Raw genomic sequence first — 23,305 nt, 5'->3', positions numbered from 1 at the left:
TCTTGGAAATTCATCTTTTGTGCTTGTGAATTTATGTTTTGTACTTAAAATGTTCCCCTTTATACTTTTGAGATTTTGTGATTCCCACTTTGACAGTACTTGATTGTAACATCTCTTTTACCTGGTTTCTGGGAATGGCCAGCAGGTCTTTAATGTTGATCACTTGCCCCCAAGTTGATTCGGATGTATAGTCGGTTGGGAAGCGGCTCCTCCCCCGCTTTCTCGGGCCGGAAGCCGTGGAGGGGAGGGGCAACCTTTGCCCCCACGTTGATTCGGACATATAGTCCGCGAAGGGCTCCTCCCCCGCTTTTTCGACGGGCGGTGTGAAGCATGGAGGGCAACCGCCTTGCCCCGAAGTGGATTCGGACAAATAGTCCGCGAAGGCTCTTCCCCCGTTTTCTCAGGCGGCTGTGAAGCCTGGAGGGGCAACTCAGCTTGCCCCAAAGCTGAATCGGAGATATAGTCTGCGAAGGGATCCTCTTTTCTGCTGTCCATGGGTGGCTGTGAAGCCTGGTGGGCGCCATTCAGCTTGCCCCCAACTTGATTTGGAGTTCGTTCGTCAAAATTCCTTCTGCTTTCCCTACCAACTATATATAGGAGAAGGACTTGTTTTATTCATGGATAAAAATATACTGTACCAGATATTACACCCTGACTCTCATATCTCACTTGAAAACTAAACAAGGCTTTCACTATGGTAAATTTTCAACATTCTTATGTTCCACGGTTTATCAATCTTTTTCCCTGTTGAAGTCCGTAGCTTCTAAGTCCCAAAAGTTCCCTTTTCCGTCACGACATATGGTCCCTCCCAGTTAGGCCCGGCTTTGTCGTCATTCTCCTTCCCCGTGGTCGGGCGAACCCATCGCAAAGACTGATCCCCCACATTGAAAGTTCGCGGCTTCATCCTTTTATCATACTGTCTCTGTAACTTTCGATGATATTCTTCCGCATTTAACGCGCCGCATTTCTTTTTTTCCTCTATGAAGTTCAACTCCGTGGTTAAAATCCCCTCATTTTGCCCGACTCCACTATGCCGGTTCTTGTTGTTTTTCTATCATTTCCATTTAATCATGGCTTCCACTCCATACGCCCATTGAGAATGGTGATTCATTTGTAGATGTTGCGTCGTTTAAGCAGGCGGTAAGCCCATAGCACATGATGCAACCGGGTCAGCCCATGCCCCTTTTCCGCCTCCGGCTTCCTCTTAAGATTATCCATTATGATTTTGTTCGAAGCCTCTGCCTGTCCATTCCCCTCCGGATTGTATGGGGCTTCGAACCCCTGCTTCACTTTAAACGCCTGAAGGAACTTTCGTACCTTTCCCCCAGTAAATTGTGTTCCATTGTCCGCGATAATTGTATGTGGCAATCCAAACCTACAAATTATATTCTCCCACAGAAACTTGTTCACATTTTCTTCCTTGACTTGTTGAAGTGCCACTCCTTCCACCCACTTTGTAAAATAATCGGTCGCTGCCAACATAAATCTCCTCTTGCCGCTTGCTGTTGGCAGGGGCCCTACTATATCCATCGCCCACATGGCGAACGGCCACGGACTAAAACATCGCGGCGTTGGTTCACCGAGCATGTATCGTGGGTGCAAATCTCGACATTTTTCACACCTTTTGGCATATCCCTACTGCGATCCCTTTTCATATGTGGCCAAAAATACCCCCGCGGAGATCGGTCGGTGGTGGTCGATGCGCCCATGAGAACGACTTCCACAACGCTTTCATGTACCCTACTTTAACTTCTTTAATCCGCGGTGGCCCTATGCATTTTAACATTGGTCCGCTAAAACTTCTCCTATACAGATCCCCATCGAAGTCAAGTGTATCTTTGGCTCACCCGCTCTATTCTCAAGGCCTCTTCCCGTTTGTTTTCTACCTCCACCCCTATCAAGAAAGCTTTGATGGGTGTTATCCAACTTGGATCCATATCAGCGATATAAGGCGGACATCTTCCTCTTTCGTGGTACTAGGCTTGCTCAACACCCTTACTTCAATAGATCTTTCCCTCCGCCCCTCGAAGTACCGCCGACATATGCCAATGCATCGGGCATGTCTATTTTCACCCGCCATTCAAATGTGCAAATTTAATCTTCTTGAACTTACGCGGCTTTTTCTCAGAAGACTTCCAAATATCTTGCCATCCTTGGGCAGCGAGCCACGAATCCTCCATTCACTTGACACACCACTAGGTTAGAATCCGAGTAAAATGCATACCGCTTCACTCCCAAATCTTGTGCCATACCTAAACCTCGCTATCACCGCTTCAGACTTTCGGACTCATTGTTGGAAGCCACAAATCCCAGTTTCATCGATAATTCCAGCCTATTGTTTCGGGGAGTCACCGTGACGACGCTTTATTCCGATTCCTCAGATTCGTAGCCGAGCCATCCGCAAAAAACTCTCCAACCATTCCCGCGATCCCATGGATCCAATGGGTCGCGGGTTAAGCTCCCCTCCGCGATCCATGACCATTTCCTCTCCCCACGTTGGGTCCTTAGCTGGAAATTCCACTAACACCTCCGCCATCGCTTGTGCTTTTTTTCTGGGCGGTTTCGACCGGTAATCAATTTCAGAGTAACCGAAAGTATTATCGCCCACTTCAGCATTCTTCCTGACTTCTCCGCTTTCAATGCCTGCTTGAGAGGCAGGTTTGTTATTACCACCACGGAATGAGCTTCGAAGTAAGGTTTCAACTTTAGCTACCGAGAATACCAGCTAAAGCGTATTTTCGATTTTTTTGTGTGATCGGGTTTCGGCCCAAAGATGGTCTTACTCTGAAAGTAAACGGGTTTTTCTATCTTTTCAACGATTCGCACCAATACCGAGCTCACCGCGTACTCTGAAACCCCTAGATACAAATACAGTTTTTCCCCTTGTTCCGGCCACGACAGAAGTGGTGCTTTACCTAAATAATTCTTCAACTCCTGGAAGGCTCCCTCACATTTCCGCGTCCATTGGAAGTCTTGTGTTTTCCTCAATAGTCGATACAGCGGACGACATTTGTCCGATGATTTAGAAATAAACCGATTGAGTGCCGCGACTCTTCCCGCTAAACTTTGTACCTCTTTCACATTTTGTGGGGACGACATTTCTATCAGTGATCTAATTTGTTCTGGATTTTCCTCTATACCGCGGTGTGTTACTATGTAACCCAAGAACTTTCCAGACGCTACTCCAAAGGTACACTTCTCGGGGTTGAGCTTCAGCTTGTGTCTTCGTAGTATGTGAAAAGTTTCCTAAAGACCTTCCAAGTGTTCGTCTTCTGACATGCTCTTTTCCACCATATCATCAATATATATCTCCATCCCCTTCTGAATCTTCCCTTGGAACATTTTTTCTCCTACTCATTGAAATGTTGCCCCAGCATTTTTTAACCCAAAGGGCATCCTGGTGTAACAGTAGGTGCTCCCCTCTACCACGAACGTGGTCTTTTCCTGATCCGGGCCGTACATGGCAACCTGATTGTATCCCATGGACGTGTCCATGAAAGAGAACACCTTGAATCCTGCAGTTCGGTCCACTAGTTCATCCACCCGCGGCATAGGGTAACAATCTTTCGGACACTCCTTGTTCACATCCGTAAAGTCCACGCACATTCTGACTTCGCCATTCTTTTTCGTGAATCGCACCATGTTGGACAACCACTGCGGTATTCTACTCTCCTTATTATCCCCCGCCTTTCGGTCCGAATAACCTCCTCACGAATCGCTCGCCAGCGTGCCGGACGATGCTTTCATCTTTTGGCTTAATTGGCTTAGCACCCTCATTCATGTGTAGATGATGACATGCAAACTCTCGATCCAACCCCGCGGATATCCTTTCTATCACCCACGCAAACACGCCTGAATTTTCAGTTAAGAACCGCGACGAAGTTTACTTTTCCATTCTCTTTGCAAGTCGGCCCTACGGATGTAAATTTTCATCGCCTCCTACCCCGTGTTAACTATTTCCATCGATCCAACGCTGACGGACCTAATGGCGGCTCGGATCTTCTTGCCTCTGCCGCTTCCTCGTAATTGCTACGCCTCCTTGTTCATGAGACGCCCTCTCCTCTTGTTCTCGGAACCAAACTCTTCGTGATTACATTCGTTGTATACTCGTGGCTACTTGATCCCCTTTGATTTCATATGTTCCCCTTCTTGGGAAAGCGGATCACCCGTAATACGCCGATGGAATGGCCTTCATTTCATGAATCCATTTTTCCCTAAAATCACATTATATTGTGAACCAGTGTCCACCACCATGAACCTAGTGAATACGGTCACCGGACCTGCTGTCACAGGGAGCGTCAACTCCCCAACGGGCTCTGTCATACTGCCGTTGAACCCATACAGATTGGTTTGCGGAGCCTTCAACTGGTTTCGGTCAATGTTCATCTCCTCCATGGCCCCTTTGAATAACAAATCCATCGAATCGCCAAGTAGCCTATCAACACCCTTCGAACCAGGTAATTCCCCATCGCTATGGTAATTACCAAGGCATCCTCATGCGGCGAAATTACCGACTCTAAATCCTTCGGGGTGAACATTATGCTCCCGTCTATCATCGTGACTCCACTTACTAACTGCGGTATGCTCACCACCTCACTCACCTGTTGTAGATTCGCTGCCCTTCTTATCTTATCCCTGTGTGTATTCCTACCTAGCGTCTCTCCACTGAAAATGACATTGATAGTACCCAAAATTCTAGCCGGGGATGGCACTCTCTCAGCTTGGTGAACTTCGGCGACAAACTCTCTGAGCATTCCCTTTTCAATCATCCTTTCTACTAGCCATTTCAAGGCGTAACACTCATTTGTAGCATGGTTTCTGACTTGATGATACTCGCAGAATGGTTTCCCTTCTATCTCCCGTGGGATACTTCGCGGCCCCTCATAATACTGGTTCCCCTTAATTAGAGGCAAGATTTCCTCTAAAGGTTTGCTAAGAGGCGTCTGTTCTAACTCACGGTATGGCTTCCTTTCCCGTATGTCCCTTCTACCCCGATCTCCTGTCCTATCCGGACCTCGGCTCTCCCCTTTGTAAGACCCCCTCTCCTTGTCTTCTATCTTTCTTTTACCCTTTCGATCATCCCTCTCAACCTCTTGCACTGCTTTTCCCGATTTCTTCTGTTCCTTTGCAGTTCTCTGCATTATATCCTCATATCTTATGTATTTTTCTACTTTCGGGTATAGTGCGTGCAAAGTAGTAATTTCGATTTTGGAGACCGACTCATGGACTCTCGTTCCCGACCTCAATCTGTGCTGGAAAGCTATGACCGCCGTATGCTCATCTAAGTTTTCCACTCTTAACGTCTCTTCCTTGAATCTACATAAAAACTCCCTTAACGATTCTCATGGACCTTTTTGTTTAATATTGAATAGAGTCGAGCGATATCGACCACCCTTCTCTCTTTTGGTGAATGAAGTGGTCGATAAATGCGCGCCCAATTCTTCAAACACTTTGATGTTCGCGAAGCCAACCGGTAATACCAAATTGGTATGCCTCCCTTAAGGTTTGGGAAAAACATCATACCGGAGCCCATCATACTTACTCTCCCGCCATAACGGCATTTTCGCCAAAATGGTGCAAATGATTAGTTAGGTCTCCCTTTCCCATCGCGACCGCTCAAATCTGGCTGAGAACCTCTTAGGTACTTGCCAGAATTCCATATTGAATCGCTAGCGGATTTTATTGAGGCTCGCTACCTCTTTTTCGAGCCGCGACTCGTTCACTTTTTTCTCGCCACACGGTTCACTTCCCTATCTTTCTCGATCATGGCCTCGAACTACCTCCAAAGTGATACCCGCCGTTGGTTCGACGCCCCCAGAAGGTACTCCACATTCTCCCTCCGCTTCATCGCCCCTAGGATCCCCGACTCCGTTTCCCCCCGTGTAGTCTCCCTGTCCTTCCTCAACTCGTCATTTTCATTTCTTAGCCTCACTACCTCTTTCTGCAGAAGTCTGGTGGCGTCAACCGCCACATCCGATAATTCTTCCTCTCCTACCCCTTCCATCCTAGCGCTCTCGACTTCCTCAACGGCTTCTCTAACTGCTCCTTTCTTAGGTCTTCCAACGCCTCTTTTTGCTATAGTGGCCATTTTCTCCTACGAGTCCCCACAGACGGTGCCAAAATGTATGATCAGATTTTACAACCTCTGAAAAATTACTATCTCACTCTGGTGTTTTCTTCTCCCTCTTTCCCTCTCTCAGCGTTTCTCTATATATCCCATAACCGCTCTCTTTCTCCAACCGCTTCCATCCTCTCTAAACCGCTTCCATGATCTCTTTTCGCGGTCCCACGCCCGCCACTTGTCCAACCGCTCTCTTTAGGTATTGTGTTTCAAGCATCTTTGTTTTGCCGCTTCTTTTCCTTAATCCACATTCCTTTTTAGGCCCCGATATTTCATCAAACTTATGCCTTTTCTAGGTTCCAAGGTACATCTCTCGCTCCATGGACTTTATCCGACGCCCCACTCTTTTTCTCTAGCAGATTACAGGCGTTTCAAGAAGCTTGTATTATCGCGGACACGATCCGCTACATTAGGTCTCTTCTTCGCTATTCAAAGATAATGCGACCATTTGCCACCTATAACCCCATGTGTCATGAGTACGCCCTATACACATGCTACTCATTGAACTCATCTGTTTAGCGACAATACCATCCTTGTATATAAACAAAATCTGAATAGCTTCTTGAATATTACAAAACAATATCAGCATTCATCACGCATAAATCTCAAATTAATTAAAAGGCTACTCAAAAAATATCAAGTCATGTCTATTTCGCGGTAAACAACATATAAGTGGTTTCCATGTAGTTCATATACACTTCAATAAGTTTTAAAAAAAGCCCCTTTGAATGGGTGTTGAAAGCCTAGAAAGACTTCTCTATCAAGAACCTAACTAGCTTTCAAACCCATCCTACGAACGGCTGTCGTTATATTAAATTATTCTAAAAAATATTAGCAACTATGCACAACTATGAGATATGAAAATTATAGCTAAACAAACTGACGTCGCATCTGTTGCTTCGCCAATTGGTCATTGTTTCAATGAACCTTCTTTGGAACTCGATTTTAACAATGGGTTTCCTTCAGGTTTTATGGAAACAGAATCGCAAAGATCTCCATGGCCATGACGACAAGCCGCTACAACAAACACCTTTTGTCAAAATCAGCAACATCAATGCCGGGCAAACCGATAGTGGGGACGCAATTCAAACCCAAGAAAGTGCTCACCATCGCCTCTTGCTATTCTATCCATTAATGTTGTCGAGGTTATCGTGTTTCCAAAACTAAAGTTAGTTGAAGGAGAAAAAGGTGAGAAGACCAAGCCAGTCCCACCACTGCCACCACTACACCAAGTTTGTCATAGTATTCTGCCACCACTATCTGCACAACTAGTTTCAACTATAAGACCCGCAAAACCAAGTAATGTTTCCAAAGGTCCTATTTTCCTACCAACTGACGATGGCCATCAAGACTTGGGCGAGGTTCATAACAACTTGCTCATTGTTGTTAGTGAAAGACGAGTTGACGATGATGCTTGGGTCATACTACCTTATAGTGCATATATGTGCATAGAAAAAGCGGAAAATGGCAATTACGTGAAATTTCCAGCACAGGAAACTACTATCGATGATGAGGAGAACCATGGAGGAGGGAAGGAGGTTCATACCTTCTTGAAAGAGTAAAACTTTCGCTGGCGGTTGCAATCCATATCGTAAGTTCTCCCATAATTGTGATCGATATGGTACTTCGACCCATGGAAACTTTGATGATCGGGCAGCGGCGTTGACTCTCTTCTACTTCTCATATGATACTCTATGACAATTAACCAAGAAAATTGAAGATTTTTTTTCCCCGCAATGAATAGTACTCGTGAACAGTATTTCTTGAAAAAAAAAATCCCAAAAATCGATTAGCTCTTGATACCAAATTTGATGTATCTTGTTGGCGGAAGCTTTAACAATGGATGAACATCAATAAGATTTAATAAAACAAACACTTAAATCTAGGGTTTAAACCTTCAAACATGAAGAACAATTCACAAAGGATTAATAATCAATAATAACCAACCCAACAATGAAGGCCTAGATGCCTTTATATAAGAAAACAACTACTAAACCTAATTGGAAACCAAATATAAAACCATTCTAAATCTTTATCCTAATTCAATTAGGAGACTAAATAAAATAGAAACTACTAATTAATTAACTAATTTAGAAACTTCCATGCTCATGCATCAGTTAGACTGCACAAACGCATGAAGGTGACACTTAGACCATAGAGAATAGCAGTGGAAATAGGCAAAAAAGGTACCTCAATCTTAAGGTTTGATATTTGTTCAAATGTCCAATATTCCGTATGGTCAACAACCTGTGTGCTCGATGGACATACTCCTTCCAAGTTTTTTCTCTCGCCACCACCACCACCAATTATATCCGAAAAATATCGGATTAAAACAAAAGCTTTTATATCATCGAAATATCACGATATATCCACAAATATCATCGATACTTACACTGGTATTTATCCAAACTAATATCGCGATTTTTATATACCCATATCTAAAATCTCGATATTTATTGCGATATATATCGCGATATTTTGTGCTAGACACTGTGTAATTGTTGAGAATGAGCAAAATTGCACATTAACGTGTTGCCCAGCATTGTGTACCAAATTGGCTTGAACCAATGTACACTCACAATATAGTATGGCAAAGGAAATAAGGAAAAACACTAAGAAAAGAACAAGATTTCAGCTAAATTGGACTAAAAACAGAACTTTCACATTTACTAAAGCTCATAAATATTCATAAAAATACAGTTCAATCACAAACTTAGACATCACACCTCACTAAAACACACACAAGAATATTCATAAAAATACAGTTCAATCACAAACTTAGACATCACACCTCACCAAAACACACACAAGACTCCATACCCACACACATGACACATTAACATTTGAAATGTACTGATAAACTAATTAGGCTGGATAGGCTTCAATGATGGATATTACATCTGGAATTTGAATAATTCTATGACGAGGAAATCCTCCATCCCTTAGTAGCTTTTCCCATTCAGTTTCAGTTCTTTCTTTGCCGCCAGAGCTATGAGCAATCATTGAGAGATCAAATATCAATCCTGTTTCATCCAAAGGAGCTACTCCATCTGGTTGCAACACGATTTCAACAATTATAACTTTTACTCCTCCATTTGCTATAGCTTTGTGACAATTTTTCAATATCTTCACACAATCTTCGTCATTCCAATCATGTAATATCCACTGTATGAAAAAAAAAAAAAAAAAAAAGAAAAAGAAAAAAAAGAAAAAAAAAATAGTAAAATATGTTTTCGTGAATAACAAATAAATTCGGCAAAGTAATATGTCAATCCAATATGAAAAAAACACAACTAATTAATGACTGATCGAATAGTTGAATGAACTATAATATCAACCAGATAGAGGCTTTCAAGGGTGGAACCGGCCAGTATTTTATAATGTTAATTGGGGTGGGCTGTAAAATGCTCAGTATATAATTTTGTTAATAATAAAATATTGCGCCTAGAAAATTCAACATATACCGTTAATATTTCAATAAATCACCAAAATAATCAACTATATGCAGTTCATTTGGGAAGACAAACTCAAAATGATGACTCAACAAGTTTTTTGCAAAAGAAAAAACTGATGATGGGTTTTATGAGTCCTTTGTTAATTTGCTAAATTTTATAGACAAGTTGGTGTTCTATAGGTAGCACATTGAGTGAGTTTTGTTTGTTCTGAGTCCTGAGCAAGTAAGCAAGTAAGCAAATGCAATATATTGGTTAGTTTTACCCATGATGTAAAGGCAATTAAGCTAGCAAAATACTAGTATTGTAGATAATTTTTTCCCCAAAATTTAAGTGGGGTTACTGCCAGATCCTTGATGCGCCCATGTAGGCTTTAGTGGTTTCCCTAACAATTAAGGCCATATATCTCTACTATTTTAAAAATCCTAAGCTCATTTACAGTTCTGCAACAATACTTTTATTATTTTTAATGTATCTCTTGGTCTGTTGGTCCATTTTTTATGACTGTTTTGCCCCTCATTTCCATAGAAAATTTCAATATTATATATGCCAAATACTAAGGTAATAAACATTAATTAGATTGGAGAGACAAAAACGTAAACATACATTTAGATGAAACCTCTTTATCCTTTCAAGAAAAACCGCACAACATGCGTGCATCCATGTAGTATCTATTAGTTATGTCCTTGCATTGAAACTTTGAAAGTGAGTTTTGTATTATTATTTTTTCTTTTTTCTTTTTTGCTAGGAAATAATTGATACTAGGGGTGGGCAATGGGCCGGGTCGGGCTAGCCCGGCCCTAAACATTTAAAGCCCTTAAGATATTAGGGCCGGGTCGGCCTGGCCCTAAAGTCAGCATAGGGCCGGGTCACAAGTCGAAACCTCAATTCCTCGACTCGACCCTAGCCTCTTTAAAGGCTTTTGTGGTCGGGCTTTAGCCTCGGCCTATATATATATATATTTTTACTACATCGCTTTTAAAACTCATTTATATTACAAAAATGTACATAATAATCTACAAACTCAAAGTCCAACCAATCTAGTAATAATCCCAGATAAGTCCAAAAAATTTAAAATGCACATCCACAATCTAATGAACTCCAAATACATCGAGAGTTCGAATTTGTTCTTCCTCAGACTCAAACCTCACTAAAATTACATTTAACATTGAAATACATAGACAAATAATTATATTATCATTTTAAAGAAGAAGTAATATATATATAAAGAAGAAACATAATAGTTTTGGTTAAGGGTCATGGAAGTTGTTAAACTATTTGTAATATCATAAATTATTTCTATAATAGATTCAAACAAATATAATATTACCTTTCTTCTAATTTAAAAGTGATTCAAGCTTTGTATATGGAAATGAAAATATTGGCTTTGAACAAGTGATGGAGAAAGGTTTGAGATTACAAATGTCATTTTTTGACAAAGGTTGTTTTGTTTTCTATGTTACAAATGTCTCCAGACCAGATTTTGCTTTTAATGGTGTGGAAGGAAATCTTTAGTTTTAGACTTGGCTTTGATGTGAATAAAAATATAATTTATAAGAAATAAGTGAGAAAAGAAATCGAGAATAATAAGTTATGGACTTTGACTTGATGATCAAAGGAATAAAGTCTTATTTTTATTAGGCTAGTGCTCATGTTTCATTCACACGCTAAGTCGACAAGTTTTTGTTATATAAAACAAGTTATTGGAAGTACCCTTGGGTGTAAGTGATAAATTACAAAGGACAATGTTATTTTAATTGAAAATATTTAACAAAAGAGTTGGACAATTATGGTATGCCAGATTTATAAGTGAAAGTATGAAAAACAGGCGGTTAGGGCTTGGTTAGGGTCGGCCTATGTTTTAGAATCTTAGCTCTAGCAGCCGCCTAGAAGGCATTAGGTCGGTTCGCCAGCCCCTAAACTCCTGGAGGGCTTTAGTGAGGGGGCTTTATAGGGCTTTGGGGTCGGGTCGTCGTATCGGTTAGTGGTCGTTAGGGCCAAATTCCCACCCCTAATTGATACTAGCAAAAATGCACTTCCATGAGTGTGGTATGCATATAATTACAAATTTCGAATTCAGTGGAATTTTGAAATGTTGAAAAATCTAAATTCTGTTTGGAATTCAGCAATATCAAAATTGTTTTGCAAGGTATTAAAAACAATTGGAACACGTCCTGACTCCTGATTTTATATTTTAGATCTTATCATTGTTCATCCACTTAAGTTTAAGAGTTTATAGTTATGGTTTTTTAACATAACAACGGCGTGATTGTTAAGGTGGAGAAACAATGGGGCCGAGGCTGTGAAGTGAAATTGATTGATGGTGATGGAGAAGACGAAGTTTATGATGAATGATAATCTCCATTTTTCCTCGGCCTCTTTCATTTCATTTTTTTTTCTAAATTAACTATTCTTCAATTTCATAATATATCATCTATTTGTTATTCAATTTCATCACCAATGATTTATGCATATAGTTACAAATTTCAAAATTAACGGAATTTTGAAATGTTGAAAAATCTAAATTCCATTCGAATTCCAACAACAAAGATCGAAATTTGCAAGGTAATAAAAACAATTTGAACATGTCCTGATCGTCAAATGTTAGATCTTATCACTGTCCATCCACTTAAGTTTATAAATAGTTTATACTTAGAGTTTCTTAACATAACGATTGTTGTTGTTAAAGTGGAGCAATAATAATAGCTGTTAAGGTGAAATTGATCAATGGGGATGACGAAGACGAAGTTTATGATGAATAATAATCTCCATTTTCCCTTTACATACCTCCTTCAATTTCATCATCTTTTTTCTAAATTATTCATCAATTTCATAATATATCATCTATTTGTTATTCAATTTCATCGTATATCCTCCAAGATCAGGGAATTTTGAGCTAGGATTAGATAAATAGATCTGGGTTAGTACGTGTTGATAAACAGTATAGTTTAATGTAATTATGATAGAGTACATTTCGATCATTTCGATTTCGATGCCATTTCGCTTTTCTATTAGATTAGTAGTTATTCACTTAGATTAGGAGAGAGAAAAATGGGATACATAATACATATAAAGCTCAGTGGCAATATTGCACCAAATGTAATATATAAAAAAAAAACACATAGGAGTAATTTTGTAATTTTAAGTATAGGATTTTATAGTAATTTAGATAAAATATAGGGATTAATATGTAATTTAAAAAAAATGTAAAGACTATTATGTAGTTATCATAAAATATAGGAACTGTACCGTAATTACCATAAAGAGTAGGAATTATTCTGTAATTTACATAAAACATGGGGATCTGAAATAAAATTAAAAAATGATGAAATTACTCCTACGTCCACACACAATTACTATTCACTTGACCCCATATTTTTCTATATAGTAAAAATGTCTATCTGTCTCCGCTACTCCCTTCTCCATAGTCCATATATAATACAGTAATATGTATTTTACAGTTTTACATTGATACACCTTAGGATTCACCAGTCAAAATGTCGGATTTAGTTCAAATGCATGGTCTCCTCTCTCTCTCTATATATATATATGCATGCAAACAATGTTTAGTGAAAAAAATATATATATAGATATGGAAAACATATATCTTGAGAATCACATCAGATACTCACAGTAAGCTACTTCAATAACAATTAAGGAGCAAACCTTCATGACAATGGCATCGGCATGGGGAATCTCTACAAACATGTCACCACCAACGTGCACAACTCCAGCGTGCTCAGGTGCTGTTGCTACAACATGTGGTAGATCAAAATTAGTGCCAGTTAAATGTGGATAAGCTTTCACAATCTCTCCAATCAACGTCCCCGTCCCACCACCAACATCAACAAGCGATCTTAAACCATCAAAACCATTTTTATAACCCGACAAAATTGCATCCACAGCGATCTTGAGGCAGAAGCCATACCCGAGTTAAAAAGCCTATTAAACTCTGGGTTCATGGAAGCAAACTCCCAAATCTCACACCCATTGGCTTTGGCAAAAGCATACCCTCCTTCTTCCACACATTTGTTCAGTTTTTGAAATGAGTCCATTGAGCAATGATGTGTCACAGCCTGGATTATTGGGGTCATGCTAAAATCAGCATCACGTAATAGCCACTTGGAAGAATTAGTAAGGCCATAGAGTTTTTCCTCATTTTGGTTTGGAGCGTGTGATGAGAAAACACCTTTACGAACTAGCAATCTCATTATGCGAAATAGATAATTGATATTAGGAGGAGAAGAAGAAGATGATGTTGATTGAATGCCGGCAGCTATTTCTGAGAGGGATATGGGAAGGCCATGGCTGTTTATGATATCTGCTATACGAAGCTCGACCACACATTTTAGAGCCATGGTGTCTGCAAAGGCAAACAGTAACTTTGTTATGTTTTGTTGGCCTTGTAGTATAGCTTCTTCTTCAGCCATCTCCCTCTCTCTCATGTACTCTCTCTCCGTCTAGTCTGTTTGCTTTGATATATAATGTCCTACATTATTTAAGCCAACACGGAACCCCAATTTTCGTAATCACTGGGTCATCAATTTTACCAATCGAATCTTCTGAATCTTTTTTTTTTTCTAATCGTATTAGTTTTTTTGGTTCTAATAGTATTAGTTGAATTTTAAATATATGTCAATTTTAGAAGAGGTTTTCTTACTTGCCCATAACCTCCTATGCATTCCAATGCACATCAATCTCAGCTAATGAAATTCTGAAGTAAACTTGTTAACCTGAGAAACTGGTTAGATTAGATTTTTCGAACCGGCCCTTAACGAAAGTGCCGTTATATTAATTATTGAAAAAATATTAGAACTACGATAATTATGAGATATTAAAATTATATTAATCACCATTCAAATTTCTTGACCACTCTCTATAAAAAGGAAGACTAAACCTTGATAAAACTCATCGAATTTTTTTGTTGTTAGGTTTAATAATGAAGTTTGATTGAAGTTTTGTGAGAATGCCCAATGTGATTTAAAATAATATTGAAGCTACTTGAATAACATGACATTTTTAATCATAATAAAAAAAATTTATGATAAACACTACTTAAAATACAAAACTATATTTGTCGAGACATTTATTCCCCCTACATATAATACAAACACGTTTTAGGGTTATTAGTTCAATGCATTTGTATCAAGTTTCTGATTTTCCATTAATTATTTTTTGAGGTTAGTTCAATGTAGCACGTTGCATTCAGTTTCCAATTTCTCATTAATTATTTTTTGAGGTTAATTCAATACAGTTGTATCAAGTTTCCGATTTTTCGTTAATTATTATTTGAGGTTAGTTCAGTGCAATTGCATTCACTTTATAATTTCCCGTTAGTTATTCATTAAGATTAATTCAAGAGGTTGCATCCAGGTTTTGATGTTTAGTTAATTACTCTTTTGTGATTTGTTCAATACATTTGTATTCGGTTCGATTTCCGTTAATTGTTTTTCTAGGTTAGTTCGATAGTTTATAATTTCTAGTTATTTATGCTTTTGAGGTTAGTGCGATACACTTACATCCGGCCTCCGATTTCCAGTTCACTATTATTTGAGGTTATTTCAATGCATTTGCATCCAATTCTTCGATTTCCCGCTAGTTAATCTCTAATTTTAGTTTAATGCGCTTGCATCAGGTTTATGATTTTCTGTTAATTATTCTTTTCGAGGTTAGTTCAATACTGCTTGTATCCAATTTCGATTTTTATGTTAATTGTTTTTTGAGGTTAATTCAATGCATTTGCATCAAGTTTCGATTTTCTCATAATTACTTTTTGAGGTTAGTTCAATGCATTTAGATCAAATTTATAATTTCATGTTAATTATTCATTTAGGTTAGTTCAAGTAGTTTCATCCCTTTTTCAATATTTTATTAATTAGTATTTTGATTATTAGTTCATTGCAATTGCATCTAGTTTCCAATTTTTAAGTAATAATTCTTTTAAGGTTAGTTCAATATATGCATATAGTTTTTGATTATTTATGCTTTGAGGTTAGTTTGATGCAATTACATCATGTTTTCGATTTCCCATTAACTATTCTTTGAGGTTATTTTAATGCATATTTGCATTTAGTTTCGATTTCCCACCAATTGTTCTATGAGGTTAGTTCAATGGTTTGCATTCGATTTTTGATTTTATGTTAATTATTTTTGAGTTTAGTTCAATGCATTTGCACGGTTTCGGTTTTCCATTAATTATTATTTGAGGTTTGTTTGATGTATTTGCATACCGATTTTTCGGTTAAATATTTTTAAAGATTTGCATCCAATTTCTAATTTTTCGTTAGTTATTCTCTGATGTTAGTTTAATGCAATTGCATCAAGTTTTTCGATTTCTAGTTAATTACTTTTGAGTTTAGTTTATTGTATTTGCATAAAGTTTTCGATTTTCCGTTAATTACTCTTTGAGTTCGCTTATGTATTTGAATCCAATTTTCAATTTCCTTTTAATTATCCAATGTGGTGTGTAATACCAACTTCTATCGATCCATCTCAGAAGGTCTTGCAAAACATGACATAAAAATAAATTATGTTTGATTTATTATGTGGATCATCAAAGATTATCCAAATTCGCATTTTCTATTAATTATTCTTTTTAAATTATGCATGACTCTATGTGGAATGCAAAGATTATCTACTTAACGGGTGTTATTATATTAATTATTCTAAAAATATTTATAAATATGCATAACTATTTTATATTAATATTATATTGATCACTCATCCAAATTTCTTATAACGTGAAAACCTTTAATTTCTATTAAAAAACTCACTTTTTGATAAAACCCTTCAACTTCATTTTTGTTGTTTAATAATATAAATTTGATTGAAGTTTTCATGAGGTTACCTAATAAGGCTAAGTTCATATATATTGAAGTTACTTGAATAGTAAGGAGTTACTACCATAATGAAAAAAAGATAAGATAAACACCATTTTAAATGCAAAACTATACTTATCAAGACATTCTCACAACATATAATCCAACTATGTTTTGAGGTTAATTTAATACATTTGCATCCAGCTTCTGATTTTCCTCGCTATTTATAATTTGAGGTTAGTTCAATGCGGCTTGAATCCAATTTTGATTCCCGCTTTTTTAGGTTAGTTCAATGCGGTTGTATCTTGTTTCCGATTTTTCTTAATTATTCTTTTCATAGCTTAGTTCAATACATTTGCATCCAATTTCCAATTCCCTATTAATTGTTATTTGAGGTTAGCTCAATGCATTTTGCATCCAGTTTCTGATTTAATTAATTATTCTCAGGAGATTAGTTTAATGCATTTGCATAAAGTTTCCGATTTTCGTTTATTATTTGATAAGGTTGCATTTGCATCTAGTTTTTCGATTTCCTGCTAATTATTGTTTGAGGTTAGTTCAATGAATTTGCATCCAATTTTCAATTTCCGTTAATTATTTTCGAGGTTAGTTCAATGTATTTGCATTCAGTTTATTTTAGATATTAGTTCAAGGCAAAAATGATCCGGTTTCGATTTTCCGTTAATTATTCTTTAAGATTAGTTCCACGATTTGAATCATGTTTCCAATTTATAATTAATTTTTCTTTGAGGTTAGTTCAATGTATTTGCATCCAGTTCCCAATTTCCCGACAATTACTTTTTTTATATTTGTTTGATGTATTTGCATCCAAGTTTTGATTTCCCGTTAATTATTCTTTGAGGTTAGTTTAATGCAGTTGTATCCATATTCCGATTTTCTATTAATTACTTTTTAAGATTAGTTTAATACTTGCATTTGCATCTAGTTTTCGATTTGGATTGCTAAATATTATTTGAGGTTAGGTCGATGCATTTGCATCTAGTTTTCGGGTTCCCCATTAATTGTTCTTTGACGCTAGTTTCATTCAAGATATATATGTTTTGAAATATTTGTCATTATTGTTTCCGTTATTTTTTTCCATTTTCATTATATATTTTGTGATGTTATTTTTTGTATAATTTAATTTTTCACATGTAATTTGTTTTGGTTTGGTATATAATTTATTTAAGCCCAACTTCCACTTTTTAACCTAATCTTGTTATTCAAATAATTATATATATATTGTGTGATTGATATATATATATATATATATATATATATATATATATATATATATATATATATATATATATATATATATATATATATATATATATAATAGTGTTGAAAAATTTATATATATTTATAAATTTAATTGAATCACTGTAATTATTGTGACCGGGTAATTGTGATTTTTGGAATCCTTAACTATGAATAAATGTTTAAATCCCATTGTGGATGACGATCAAATCTAAAAAGGTTTTGGAAAATTGTTTTCGTGGAAACTATTATTTTTAGCAATTTAGTTTTTTGTCTCATTTTTTTTTTTTTTCGTGAATTAGCTATATATTTTTTTGAAAAAGTTAGAGACTCTATGAAACTCTAGATGGGATTGTTTTTGTGAAACTCTAGATGGAATTGTTTTTTCAGAATTAGTTATAGTGTTTAGGGAAAAGTTAGAAACTCTATGAAACTTTATATGGGATTGTTTTCTTATTTATATCCTACTTTTTTTATAAGTAGTAATAGAGTTTAGAAAAACTGAGTCCCTCATGAAAGTGTTCCAAAAAATAGATCAGTGAGGGTGTAACTATAATATATATATAAGGAATTGGAATATGTCATAATTATTGTGGTTGTAATTGTGATTTTTGAATCCTTAACTATGAATAAATGTCTAAATCACATAATGATGGATTTGGCGATCAAATCGAAAGGATTTAGAAAAAAATCGCTTTCTGTGGAAATTATTGTTTTTAGTAATTTAGTTTTTGTTTACTATTTTTTTTTCGTAATTAACTATATTGTTTAGGAAAAGTTGGAGATTTTATGAAACTCTAGATGTGATTGTTTTTCATAATTAGCTATAGTGTTTAGAAAAAAGTTAGAGAGTATGTGAAACTCTAGGTGGGATTGTTTTCTTTATTTATATCATTTTTTTATATTTAGTAATAGAGTTTAGAAAAAACCGCTTTTATATTTAGTAATAGAGTTTAAAAAACCTGAGTCTTTTGTGAGGGTATAGTTATAATATATATCTAAGGATAAAGATAAATATTTGTTTTATACTTTACCCTCTTCAATTGAGGAAGCGTTTCTAGAGTGTCCAAGTGTCAAGACTAATTAAAAAAAAATAGGATATATATATATATATATATATATATATATATATATATATATATATATATATATGAATTGGAATATGTCATAATTATTGTGGTCGTAATTGTGATTTTTTGAATCATTAACTATGAATAAATGTCTAAATCATACAGTGGATGGCGATCAAATCGAAAAGGGTTTTAGAAAAATTGTTTTCGTGGAAATTATTGTTTTAGTAATTTAGTTTTTGTTTACTATTTTTTTTTCCTCGTAATTAGCTATATTGTTTAGGAAAAGTTGGAGATTTTGTGAAAATCTAGATGTGATTGTTTTTTCATAATTAGCTATAGTGTTTAGAAAAAGTTAGAGAGTATATGAAACTCTAGATGGGATTGTTTCTTTATTTATATCATATTTTTTTTATATTTAGTAATAGAGTTTAAAAAAAAACTGGAGTCTTTGTGAGGGTATAGTTATAATATATATCTAAGGATAAAGATAAATATTTGTTTCCTATTTTATCTCATATTTTTTCTTAATTAGCCTTGACACATGGACACTCTAGAAACGCTTCCTCAATTGAAGAGGGTAAAAGTATAATATATACTAGGTATTATACCCGGGCATATGCCCGGGTTCTTTTTATGAAATTTTCATTTCTAGCATTGTGTAATAGGAGTAAGGGTATTATCATGTAATTTAACTAATTGAGAAATTTCATTTCCAGCATTGTGTAATAGGAGTAAGTGTATCATCATGTAATTTAACTAATTGAGAAATTATTGCATAATAAATCTCAAACATGTAATAAATTTAAGCATATATTTGCGTGCTTGATAAGTTTAAAACTTGGCACAATCTATAACCTAATTATTATTCTTAAAATAAGTAATAGTTCCATTAAAATTTATTCTACTGATCATCATCATCATCACTAATGTTGATTATCCAACAACTTCATCACTCGCCATGTCAACATTAGCAAATGATGTTCGTAATTTCTATTTTCTTGTCCAACGGGTGCATGATATCATTATGCAACCGTTGATTTATTTCATGAAACCGTTAATTGGCTTCTTTGAAGTTGTATGATTTCGCTTTTGTAGCTTCTTTCATGAACTGACGCAGATGATTGATTTCGCTCCTTGCTTCTTTAAGTTGTTGTCGTATATGGCTAAGTTCTTTGAAGTTGAAATCTCTGACGTCGAATTGGTACAATTCACGAAGTGATGTGAGAGCAGTTTGTGCAGCTTGATTTTCAGCTATATTTTGTGTTTCTTCCAGAGTTCCATAACATGTTTGCAATGTTGACGAATTATCATAGTTGTCACAATCTTCTTTTAAATATTCCTTGTAGAATAGGAATGTCTATAGTCACATTTGATCCAAATCTATCGCTTTTATAATTTCCGCTTTGTAAACCGGTGGTGTATAAATTTCTGCTATGCAACAAGATTCGATTCAATATTGCTTTCCTTGAAATAGGAAATATTTTATCATGATCCATTTTTGCTGCACAAAAAATTAAACATAATTAGTAATGCTAAATTGTGAATAAGTTTATATACATGTTGGCATAATATCTACTATCGTCACGATGCAATATTCCGGATATGGCATTTTACCGATACAGCTTGTTAATTATATTTGCTAAAGTAATATGCCAAGAAATATTTCCAAATTCCAAATTCCAAATATTTGCTAAAGTATGTGTAATCCAAATTCCAAATAATTAGAATTCAAAAATTCAAATTCCACATAGCGATATTTCCAAATTCTAAATTCCACACCGATATTTCTTTACTATTCAACAATTAAAACACGCCATTGGCACTTGGCAAAGATTGAAGAATTGTAAATTCAAGGTAATTTTTCTAGTTATCCACGCTTTATTTGATTTTTTTATCTTACAATCTACTCTAGAATCCATTGTAATTGTAAAGCTTTGGAAAGAATTTGTAAAGAGAAAATAATTGACATACCGTAAGTTGAAAACCGAAAGAAATTAGATTGTTGCAAAGAAGAAATCAGCAAATATTTGTGTAGTCGGATCCGGTGTTATATAGAGTTGATTTTGTTGATTTTAGAATTCTAGTTGATTTTGAATTTGAAATATTGTTCTCAGACGTAATTCCTGATTTGGTTTTGAATTGGTAAGTTGTATATTTTGATTTGATTTTTTGTTTAGGAATCTATTGCTATTGCTCAAAATGGGTTCGTTGAATGTGTAAATATTCACATATCAAGATTTTAACCTTGCAAAATTTTTAGGTTGACTAATATCATTTCAAAGACCCACCCTCCCAATAAAGGTTTTTTGTTCTCGCTTTTTTTAGTGATTGAGATGCCATAAGAACGAGCTTAGCGATGAAGGCTTCGGGTCCTCCCCCTAAGAAATGGAAAGACATTTGCCATGGAGGAAACAATTTTAAAGGCAATAGGTAACTCTCATCCTTGAATTCGGTCATTTGTGGTTAATTGCACCAAAGATTTTACGCTTTCTCGTGTGCTAATACCTAGTTAGACATTTCCAACAAACTTTGGCTTATTTCATCGCTATGCTAAGAACATAATTTATTATTTGAGTTAGCAAACCGATGAACATACAAAAATTAATCAACTTGATTAGTGATTTTATCCTCATTGTGATTTATCTAAATAAGGAAGTGTTAAAGTCCACTTGAAAAACCGTGATATGGATTAGCATTCAACAACGATATCCATCGATTATAAACAAAATTATATTCGACTTTTCTTTGGTGTCTCAGCCCAAATTTAGATGTATTATAATCTAACGGAATCTGGGAATGAGCCGCATATATTTTAAGTAGAAAAAAATTATCGCTTTGGGTTCGCAGAACTTGAGCTTTTACCATACAAATTTTATTACATTTTAGATTGCATTTTAGGGTACTCGCTATGTATTCGCTAGTGTACATGCTTATCTATCTATCTACTTTTATTTCTATCAAGTTTTTCCTTTCCCAATAAGTAGATTATAAGTAGATTAGCCGCTTTCCTTGTTTTAGTGATTGAGATGCGCTTTAACCATAAGCTGAAAATTCTTAGTTCATATGCCGATGTCATGGAGGATTGGTGGCATGTGGATGATGGATTACAAAAATTGAAAACATGGGTGCTTTGTGAAATTTTACAATGGAGTCCAAGGATTTGTTTTCAAAGTTAGCTATCTGAATCTTTCATATAGCATAATTTTAGATTTAGCTAGTTTATTTGTTAAACACATATTTGCTTACATAGATAGGGTTGCTGAAAATAAATGTCACCGTGATCAATGTGAAATTGTAGACTACAAAACATAGCCAAAAGGTCTTGTTTTTCGCTCGCATGGCCTGCTATCAATACACTTGTAAGCAGTTAAATAACTGGTTTAAAAAAATGAGATCACTTCAACATTATGACTTAGTACAATAAAGAACTTGAATGTCTCAAATAATGAGATCATCCAAGCACCTCGTTACAAATATACTTCTTATTGAGCAACCCAGCCTACTTAATTGTCTCGATGAATGCACGAGCATTAAATAACTGGTTTAAAAATGAGATCATTGTAACATTAGGACTTGATGCGACCAAAAGAACAGAATGTCTCAACTAATGCGGGTCATCCAAGCACCTGTAAAGGCATTATCAAAAACACATATTAAATATATACTTTCGGAGTCCAACACCCCAAAACTCAAACAATTATATACCTAAAATACATGACTTTTTTGAAAATTTCAACAAAGTCTCCTCTGTATTTTGACATTTCATAAATATAAAATCTATCACATAACCTGAAAATTTAAAATAATATACTTCTCATTGATTAACCCGGCTACTTAACATACCGACAAATGCTAGAAGCGGTTAAATAGCTGGTTAAAAAAAATGAGATCACTAACATTAGGACTTAGTACAACAAAAGAACTTGAATGTCTCGACTAATGCGGATCATCCAAGCACCTCATTACAAATATATTTCTCATTAATTAACTCCAAAATCTTAACCGTTTTTACGTGATGCGGAAGCGGTTAAATAAAGCGGTTTTTAAAAATGAGATCAACGCAATATTAGGACTTAGTCTGACAAAGAACCATGTCTGCGACTAATGCGGATCATCCAAAGCCATTACCGAAAAACACATTAAATATATACTTTGAGTTTAACACCCCAAACTCGAACAATTATATACCTAAAGTAGGTGACTTTTCTGAAAATTTGACAATCTCCTCGTATTTTTCGACATTTTCATAAATATAAAACCTGTCATAACTTGAAAATTTAAAACAATATACTTCTCCATTGGTCCCAAACTACTTAACCGCTCTCGGCGAGATGCGGGCGGTTAAATAACTGGTTTAAAAAATGAGATCACTAAACATTAGAACTTAGTACGACAAAGAACTCAATGTCGATTAATGCGGATCATCCAAACACCTGCATACAAAGCCATTACGAAAAGACAAATTAAATATATACTTTCGAGTCCCATAGCTATCAAAAGGTTTCCATCATTAACAAATTCAAATGAAGACATACCTCTTTCGACTCAAATTTTTCCAAAAACTTTGAACCGTGCAAACTC

The 23,305-nt window shown here is 35.8% G+C and overlaps 1 protein-coding gene across 1 annotated transcript; it reads right to left on the bottom strand.

The window, feature by feature from the left end:
* Positions 1 to 8,761: 8,761 nt before the first annotated feature.
* On the bottom strand, positions 8,762 to 14,030 carry LOC147500300 ((R,S)-reticuline 7-O-methyltransferase-like). The gene is given in 3 exon segments (XM_086561972.1): positions 8,762 to 9,286; positions 13,240 to 13,487; positions 13,490 to 14,030. Coding segments are annotated over 3 exon segments (1,077 nt in total). The 5' UTR covers positions 14,019 to 14,030; the 3' UTR covers positions 8,762 to 8,986.
* Between the last annotated feature and the right edge of the window lie 9,275 nt (positions 14,031 to 23,305).

Source organism: Coptis chinensis, chromosome 5, assembly GCF_015680905.1.
Source record: "Coptis chinensis isolate HL-2020 chromosome 5, ASM1568090v1, whole genome shotgun sequence".
Lineage (NCBI taxonomy): Eukaryota > Viridiplantae > Streptophyta > Magnoliopsida > Ranunculales > Ranunculaceae > Coptis > Coptis chinensis.
This window is presented reverse-complemented; position numbering and strand designations above follow the sequence as displayed.